This window comes from Trichomycterus rosablanca, chromosome 13 (assembly GCF_030014385.1).
Source record: "Trichomycterus rosablanca isolate fTriRos1 chromosome 13, fTriRos1.hap1, whole genome shotgun sequence".
Lineage (NCBI taxonomy): Eukaryota > Metazoa > Chordata > Actinopteri > Siluriformes > Trichomycteridae > Trichomycterus > Trichomycterus rosablanca.
In genome coordinates this window covers 11,587,111-11,596,942 of record NC_086000.1, presented here as the reverse complement: position 1 = coordinate 11,596,942, position 9,832 = coordinate 11,587,111, and the positions used below count along the sequence as shown (strand labels likewise).

General features: G+C 40.7%; 1 protein-coding gene across 1 annotated transcript; it reads right to left on the bottom strand.

Annotated features, from left to right (window-relative positions):
- Positions 1-3,854: 3,854 nt before the first annotated feature.
- On the bottom strand, positions 3,855-8,754 carry si:dkey-13p1.4 (transmembrane protein 151B). The gene is made up of 2 exons (XM_063007917.1): positions 8,671-8,754; positions 3,855-5,408 (listed from the first exon to the last, which is right to left on the bottom strand). The coding sequence occupies exons 1-2, from the start codon at positions 8,752-8,754 to the stop codon at positions 3,855-3,857; spliced, it is 1,638 nt and encodes a 545-aa protein (XP_062863987.1).
- Between the last annotated feature and the right edge of the window lie 1,078 nt (positions 8,755-9,832).

Genomic DNA, 9,832 nt, shown 5'->3' with positions numbered 1-9,832 from the left:
GGCAGTGTAATGGGGTGCGGTCTGGCCGAGGAGCCACCCAGTGGACGCTGGTGAGTGGATCACCGGGACGGTTGACCATTAGGGAGGGGGCAGTGTAGCGTCGGCACAGGCTTTACCCAGAAAGCCTTGCGGCAGTGGTGTCTAAGCTCACCGTAGCCGTGTATCCCGTTGTTGGGAGTGGGGTGGCTGCGGTGAGGGTTGGGTAAGTAGCTTATATGTTTGTCTGTTGTATGAATGTATGTGTGTATGAATGGGTGGGTGTCTGTCCCTAAACCACTGAATGAACTGCCAAAGGCAGCTCACTTGCGGCCCTGACGCTATCCTTCCTGCTCGCCGGCGCCACAGTATGCTTCAAAGCTAACTAAAACATAAATCTCAATACTGGTCTGTCAAGCTAGATGTAGTTTGTCTAGTCTAGCAAAACAACCACTAACCAGTTTACAACTAGCCTACTTGCATGGTTATAAGGAAATGCTTGCAAACGTACTTACCTTCGTATTTGTCAATGTAGCTGGTGTTGTACATTTAAAATCGTTCACCGTCAGACGAGGTTAATCTTGAAGAAAACAAGTGTAAAAGAGAGAGCCACGATATCCGCTTGTTGACAACCGGCGTCTGAATACCGGAAGTTGATCTGCCCCGTACACGAGAACCCGGAAGTAAGGCATGCATAGAGCCAATAGCATTCGCTGATAGAGCCGGCCCTGACCCCGCCCCCAAACTGTCAAAACCACCCCTTTCAAAACTCGAGCGCAAAATCTTTTCTCGCGCAGAAAGAACAGCCGAGCGTAATTTGCTTTCGCGCGCGAGCACAACAATGAAATCGAGCAGAAAAACAACATTCGAGTGAAAAAGACAGTTTAAGAGCGATTTTATGATCAGTGCGAACGCAATTCCTCTTTTTGTGCTCGCGAGTTTCACATTTGCACTCGCGAGAGGGATATTTACACACGCGAAATGTTAAAAGTTGCGCCCTCTAGTTTTGACATTGATGTGACGCCATACCTACCTACCAAAACCTGTCGGACAGAGTAAAACAATAATTGCAAGAAAAACATTAAAATGATTTAAAATTCATTTCCCCTCACAGTTTCATGTATGTAATATTTACAGATTCTAAATAGATTTTACTACTCTACAACATAATCATGGCTTTCTTCATATTTCGGTCCTGTCATGTTACACTGTCATCTTCAAACTAGGCTTAGATGGATATTTTGACAAGGGACACGTGCTGTGTTCCAAATAACATCTTATACACTAAATAGTGTGCTAAATTAGAGTTCGTCCGATTTCAAAGCTAATTTTTCAAATACACTAGATAGGATTTTGTGTGCGGATTGAGACACAAACCTACAGCTTCAATACAGTGAGTTTGCATATTGTACCAAAATATTTCATGTTCAGTTGGTATATGAAAAAATATATACAATTAATCTGGAAGACATATCTTTTAAAGTATTGTAGCCCATTAAAACCAGGGAAACACAATATACATAAATTTACCAACCTAATAATACACTATGGTTTTTGTAGAAAAAAAAGTAGAGTACAATTTTGCACTAAGCATGTATTTTTAACTTGACTGATTTGTGCAGAAATAAAAAAGACAAGAAATAGTTTACCATCTGAACAAGTTTTATTCTATGTATTCTTCAAAAACAGTCATAGCCATTTTAGCTATATTTTATGTGTCTAAACACCACATTATTTTTCCTTCCTTAGACATTTTCAACTGTGTCTTTTAAACTACACTTCAGGCCAGGGGCAAAGCCAGAAGCCAAAGATTCTTTAGTGATGGGCTAGAGTATTAGACAGCTCTGCCACCCAAGCACCCCACAAAAGACTAATTTAAGGCTTTGTAGTCTAGTTCACAATGTGATCATGACTGGTATTAAATACTCAATGTAGTAAATTGTTTACAGTGATGTTGGTGCTTTCCTAAGATTTTTTAACACTTCAGCACTGATGACAATATGCAGTGGGACTGACATTACATATAAAAAACCTTTGAGATGTAGTTTGCCATGCTGACATGCAACACTTGTTTGTTAGTTTGTTGCGCTATTCATGTAACTGACCCCAGTTAAGCGTACTATTACATTTTAAATAATTGTGAAGACTGCTCTTATTAAACTGTTTTGTTTCTTTTAACTCAAAATAGAACACAAAGTAATCAGGCTGTAAAACTGTATTAGAAAAAAAGTATCTGTGGATGGTTCAGTATCTGTAAAAAGAAATAAAAAACAAAACAATGGAGGTCGCAAACAACAGTCAGCACAATGGAGTGTTCTATAGTAGTCATGTTTAAATTCACGAGTCTATGTGTGTTGCATCGCTTTTAAGAGGACTAAAAACAAGGTCTGAATTTGTTTGCTTGTTAAGGTTTAAAGCTGTTAGCTTCAGCTAAAACCTTCAGCATTCTCAAAGTTTACTTTCATTTCTTTTAAGTATTTTAGTTTTTTCTGTCATTTTTTATGCTTATAGGCTTCACAGCAGTGTGACTTAAGGTAGCAACAAGCATTCTTACAAGTATGATTTTATCAGATGTTCTTCCAAGGATCATAAACTATTTTTACCTTTCAGGCTTTTTAAAAGTTTAAGGCAACATTAATTTACAAACCTCATTTACATAAACATTGAGACATTGTGTAAAACGGATTAAAACAAGAATCTTTGATTTGTTAATTCTCTTGAACCCTTATTTAACTGACCAACCTAGTTGCATTGTATGTAAATTTTAAAAAATGACATTGAAAAGTTACATTGTTTTTAATTTTCTACATCAAGCAATTGAATTGGTAACAGGTGAGGGGATCACTATTGGGTATAAAAGGAGAATCCACCAAAGGCTTAGTCTTTGCAAGCAAAGATAAGTAGTGTTGCATCACATTATGCCAGGTTTCATGAGAGAATGTGAAAATAATTTAATTGTCAAAGTTAAAAAACATTTCCCAATATAAGATTGCAATTAATTTCACCATCTACAATACATAATATTGTAAACAGATTTAGGGACTATGGAAATAAATCCATATATTTTCTCAGGAAGGCCATGGTTAATTGCATGCACTGCAACAATGTGGCTGGGGCGGCACGGTGGCTAAGTGGGTAGCACTGTCGCCTCACAGCAAGAAGGTCCTGGGTTCGATCCCCAGGTGGGGCGGTCCGTGTCCGCGTAGGTTACCTCCGGGTGCTCCGGTTTCCTCCGATTTAAACTGACCAAAACTGTGTTTGATATAACCTTGTGGACTGATGAATCTTGACGTTAACATGACGTTAAAATCCTAATAAACAAACAAACAACAACAATGTGGCTGTCTCCTATTAAAGAGGAAAATCAGATAACAGTGACCACAGACTGTTGGGCAGCTAAATTCTTGTATCATGCAAGAATAGACAGAAAATTCAATTTAGAAAACTGAAACAATTAAAAATTTTAATAAAGTGGAAAGGTGATGTAAGGAAGTTGTAAAAATGTCCCAGGTGAAACTTTTCTTGCTGCCATAAAATATAAATTGTTCATATTTACAAAACACTATCGAGTTGGTCAGTAAAAACAGTGAAAATTGTTGTACTTCAAGGTACAGGTTCAAGAGAATTAACAAATCAGTTTCTTAATTGTATTGCATTTTACAAAATGCCCCAACATTTTCAGAAATAGGGTTAATAATTTGTTTTTATCTTTTGGTACAAAAATGTTTTGTTATATATATGCATAAATAAAGTATATTTAAATTAAATAGATGTCCATGGCCATTATCCCTTCCAGTTCTTCTTCTGACCAAGGCAATACATGTGAAAGTCAAAATGCTTTCCTGAACAGTACAACTGAAGTCAGAATGCATGCAGTTTTAAAGTGAAGTCTCCAAACAGCTGGAACCCCTCCAGACCGAGTATCTCCTCACCTCAGCTGGTTCCGCACAGCCCTCTGACCTGTGCACAATAAGCACAGGGAAGAACCGGGCATCCTGGTAGTTGGGTGGGCTATTGTTGAGGGACAGCTGGCTGGAATATGATCTGCAGCAATGCTCATCTGGGCAGCAACGCTCGGTCAATGTGCTGCTGTGGCTCCTCCATAATCCCACTGTGTGCCTTGACCCATACATGCGACACAGTGAGAACCGTGATGTGTCCAGCGACACACATGATTGTAAAGTGTGCCGGGAGAAGATAGAAGAACAGCTGGAACTGAGGGTGGCCTCCCTTGTTCTTTCAATCTGACAGCAGCGATCACAGTCCTGTGCAACAGTGCCATAGCTCTGGCTTTGGCAGGCATCTAAGAGTAAACAGTTGGAGGACCTGCTGTTATTTTGGCCTGCTCTGGTATTCCCCAGGTTCATTAGCATGGCTTCAGAGTAGCTGGGAATAAGCTGGTGGTTTGAGCGAATGTGCCATTCCAGCTCTGTGCTGTCTATTGTCTCTCCTCTTGGGATACTGCACCGGCTATTTCTCCCAGAAGCAACTTCCTCTGGAGATGGACTGCTGCTGCTACTGTACTCCAGCCCAAAGAGCTTTTCTACCTGGTAGTGCACGTAGGCTGTACGATACTCTATCCAAACCCGCAATGGCCAGGATAGCATGAGAAAAGCAGCCAACCAGAATGCAATGTGTGATGAGTACCAAGGTAGCCGGTCAGGATCCACATAAGCTATAAGATGCTCTCTAAAATCAATATTCTTAAGCTTCATGCCTTCCCTTGCCTCCATGTAGTCATCCAAGCCCTCGATCTCTGAGAAAAACCGGGCTCGTTGGTTAAGATAGTCATTCTCAGGTCCTGATCCTGCAAAGCTGAAGCACTTGGTAAAGCGTAACCTTGTAGCCATGTGACCCTCCAAGCCACACAAGTTCCGTGAAACATCCTTAATTCCATAGTGGCTGTAATCAAACTCTCCTTCCACCACATGTGTGTTGACCCTCTCGTGGTAGACCTGCGTTGTGGTATAGGCATCTCCATTGCGATAGCGTGTGACTTGCCTCGTCTTCCGTACAAAGTGGTAGCTAATGGCCTTCCACCACACGGACGGGCGAGCCTGGCGCATGCGCAGCACTCTTTCATAGACGCTGTCCACATTGGCCTTGTACTGTAGCTCACTGCGGACACGGCAGTACCAGCACTCCATCAGGTAGACCGCATAGAGCATAAGTAGAAAGGCAAGAGGGATGTACACATAGCCATTAGAGCATGGACTGTCATGGTAGATCATGGAATGAGCTCCTCCACCTTGCAGTGAGTCTATAGAGGCAGTTAAAGAGGAGGATGAACCAAAGCTCAGCTTGGTGACACGAGTAAACTGGCACCAGGCCACAGCACCCAGGCAGCAATACATGAGCAAGGACAGTAGGAGGCAGCGCCAGTGTGTCTCACGACACATAGATGAGCTTAGAGACTGCTTTACTGGTCTTTGCTGGAGACACAGAAGAGAGAGAGAGAGGATGCAGAATGTGCATTATTCAGAGTACTACTTTATGCCAGAGATGTGCTGTAAATTGAAATCAGCTGCAAGACAGGGAATCGATCTCTCTGAAAACTCACATCACTAGAAGGAAATAGATTATAATAGACCCCTCAGGCACTTAAGTCCATTAATCTGAAAGGCCTGTAAAATTATGTTGTTTGACACAGAAATGGCATACTCTAGGATGTAGGCTATATCATCTAAGGTAAGTTTAAATTATATCTGTATGCACTTCATCTTCATGTGCTGATATGTGACCACAGGAATGCTAAGTAAGCATGGACTGTAAAACCTTCATTTAGGTATTGATGAGAAAGAGGACCATGGCAAAATCTGTCATTTCAGGACCTACAATCCCACCAAAAAATACATGTTGTATGTTATATTTGTTTAGAAAATTATGTCAAAATGGATGTTAAAGAACAACCACAAGAAAATTTAAGATCATTCTATTTTAAACAACTGCCACACTAGGCACAAGGCAGAAATACCCTTGACAGGGGGCTAATACATTGCAGAGCTTTGGCCACCACTCCCACCCCCATCAGACATAGCCAATCATGTTTGTGTAGACACCTGGCTGGCTGATCTCAGCACTGCTGGGCTAGCATAAACTGTACACCTCCCGAGTGCTATGTAAATGATCATAATAGACACATGCTGCCTACAATAATCACAACAATTTTTTATGTGAAGCTGTATAGGCTCTGGCAGCCTCAAACCAGGTAGCTCTCAGCTCATGCATTTCTACAATTCTTTTTGCACCTTATTGATTGTTAATTCACTTCAGGTGGAAGTGTTTCCATTTATTATGGTTTCTTCATCACAGATTTACCAGCTCTTCTGTTGGCAATCTGCTTTCTTTGAAACCATGATGCCGGGCTTGATTTGGGCTGGTTTTCTACTGGCACTTAATACCAGCACACTTTATCCTTTTCCGGAGCAGGCCCCAAATTTGGACCCATTTTGCGCACAGTTGGTGGGGTGAGACAGGGTGCTGCTTGTTTTTTCCTAGCTTGTCCTGGGTTTCCTTTTGTTTCGTTTTTTAGAGAACTTGGTTGTCGCAGGAACTCTGAGCAGCTTGCCACATTGTGACAACCAGTTTTGTCAGTTTTAACAGTCTGTTTTGCAGAGGGTTATGTTAAAAACCATTTGGAATGAATGACCCAGAGACTCAATCCCTAATGCAAATGAATCCATTCAGTATCTTAATGGATTAAACCAAATACAGTACATTCTTGATATATTCTGTAGATTTTCCAAACAGAATTGTTTAGGATAAAATAAGTAAACAGATAACATGCATTTTGATATTTATTCATAAGGACAGACAGGCTTTTAAGAGAGTGTTGAAGCTGGGTATCATTAATAATAGAGATACCACATGAAACAGAATGATTTACCATTGCTAAAAGTCAGCAAGTCAAGTAGTCACTGTGGGAAATAAAATCTTAATTTCTATGCTCTGAGTAGGTTGGGTGGACATAATGTTATAACTGCATTACTACTGAAACCTTCTGTTTTAACAAAGATTTTCAGTGTATTTCTTCCATGTAGTCCTGTTTCCTCCCACCTTTTCAAAAACATGCTTAAACTTAATTACCTTCCTTAAAGCCTTTATTTAGGCCTGGTAGAACACAGTTTAGATATACATGTTTTTATTTAATAAAAAGTGTAGAAGATTAGTAAGTGCATGTTAGTTTTTAACTTATGTGCTTAGTTAATAGGTCGGTCTTTATTGGACTTTTAAAGAATGAGAGAGGTACAGAGAACATCCTTAATGCCTGTCTTCCTTGAGTTCTGAGTGGTGGATTAAATGGAACAGTAGGTCAGCAGGAAGGAAAATGTGTTACAACAGCATCCACATGTCTGAATTTATGTCACTATGAGGCAGAATGTCAAACATGCAGACTATGGCTCACAAATAGTACTTACCTAAGCTAAATCATTTGAATTTTATATACACAAATAGCCAGGATATATATCTTAAATAACTATTCAAAGCAAGGACATAGCCATGAATTGAACATTGGGGAGAGGGGACCAAATCTACCTAGGCTGGGGTTTAGAGTTAGAAACATTAGAGTTTCCTGCCATTCTAAAACATAACTGATGGGAACACTGACTGATCCTAACATTGTGCAAAGCTAATAAGTAATAATACTATTTGTTTGTTCATCATTTTTGCATCACTATATTGGGGCAGCATTTTGAGCATGTTCAAGCATTGAGGGGGAACCTATAAACTGTGATTATGGCCTCAAGACAGGGGTCATGGTAGGTCATGATTTAATAGTGGGAACAGGGAGTTACAAGGCTGGTACAGATGAACAGAATGATTTACCATTGCAAAAAGTCAGCAAGTCAAGTAGTCACTGTGGGAAATACTGTTTTAATCCCTATGCTCTGAGTGGGTTGGGTGGACATAATGTTATAACTAGATTACTACATTTTGAGCATGTCCAAGCATTGAGGTGGAACCTATAAACTGTGATTATGGCCTCAAGACAGGGTCATGGTAGGCCATGATTTAATAGTGGGAACAGTGAGTTACAAGGCTGGTACACACCCCGGGATGGATCCCAGTCACCGGGCATCCATCTCTTATACCTTATTCTCTCGTACTCTCACCTTAATTAACTTTACACAGACATTGACTAGAGACAGAGAGCAAATTAGCAGGATTTCTAAAGCTTTGCAGCTTCAACATTGTCTTTGCAGCTTCAACACAACCATGCCTCTCTTCCAAATTTTATATGGGAATGCACAAAATACTGTTTGTTTTTGGAGATGCCTTTATATAACTGACTAACCTCAGCTAAGCCTAAGATTAAATATTTAGTAATAATCTTGGTCTTGTTTTTTTAGAACCTTGTTTAATCTTAGGTTTTTTTATGATTCTGATCTGCAGTATTAGATTATATGACAGGGAGTACTGCAATAGACAAAAATAGACTTCAGGATCAATGACAATCAATAACATGCTGCCATTTATTGTTATTGAGAACAGAGAAGCCTAGAGCATTTAACAGCCCAGCTGCAAAGAACGTACAAATAACACATGTAAAAGTTTATTTCTAAAGTACAACCTTATTTAATAGCTGCTGTGCGTCTTTATTCTGCAAAAACACTAATAAACTGTAGAGAGAGCTAGCCACAACTGTTACTCTATTCTGTAATGAAGGAATAAAGAGCTCCGGTCAGGTCTCACCTCCTGTCCTGTATCCACATCGTCCTCTGTGTCCAGCTCTCTGTCCACCGCAGTCCTATCAGCTTCCATGTCTGGTGGCAACATCCTGACCTGACATTTCAGTCGGCTCGCCTGCTAGACCTTAGAACGTGTAATTCTCAGAGTTAAATGTAATGAAAAGGAAGCGCTGTGTTCGGCTCTACTGATGGGATGCACAGGGCGGTAATGCCGGGAAAGCAGCCAAAGCGCTGGGGGATTCCGCCATGGGAGATCCCATTCTAATACACTGCGAGGGGGATGCTTCGTTCTTCAATCTGATTAATTGAGTAATCTAATTAATTAATTATAATTCATTATCTGTAGGTGGGCCTCTCTGAAGTTAAGTCCTGTATCTGTTAAAACTGTAAATGCTCTATAGAGTCATATGAACATATAATGCCAAGTTCACACTACACGACTTTCCAAGTCGTCAGGTCGCTGTACAGTTCACACTATACGACTGAATCTCCTGCACTCGGGAGTCTTTCAGTCGGTGTATATTTCACACTACACGACTGATCGGCGATAGGGGGTTTCACACTACACGATCCATCACCAACTGGAATCGCAGACGAGCTTCTCTGGTCTCCTTTTTTTCTTTCTTTCTTTTTTTTTTTTTTTTACAAAAACACACGTGAGAAGTGACGAGGGGTTTAATGATACCACGTCCAAAAAAATGAACGTCAACAAGTAGCGAGAGATCAAAGGGTTTGTGCGCTGATGTGCAGCGTAATATCAAGGAGGAAAAATAAATGAATCTGAGTGGATTTGGCAACACGAACAGTATATGGCTTGTTCTGTAGTAAGTTTTGCAATGCAGCGTGGGTATTATGTTTTGTAGAGGACGATCAAATCAGAAATACTGTGTGTGTGTCGGTGTATCCTGATATAAACTATATTAATTAAGCCCCTGTCCCCTGTCCCCTGTCCTCTCCTGCATTTCCCCTTACGCTGTATCCTGTGTTCTCATTGGCTGTTCGACATGTCACTCATTCCCAGTTGCCCGTCTGAGATCAGATATCTGACGTGCTAGAAAACTCAATCCAGTCGCCGAGCGCTCGGCGAGCCGGTCGGGTCGAGTTGTTGGATAGTTCACACTTAGCGACTGAGAGCCGAGTTTTGATCGCCGAGCAAACGCTGAGTT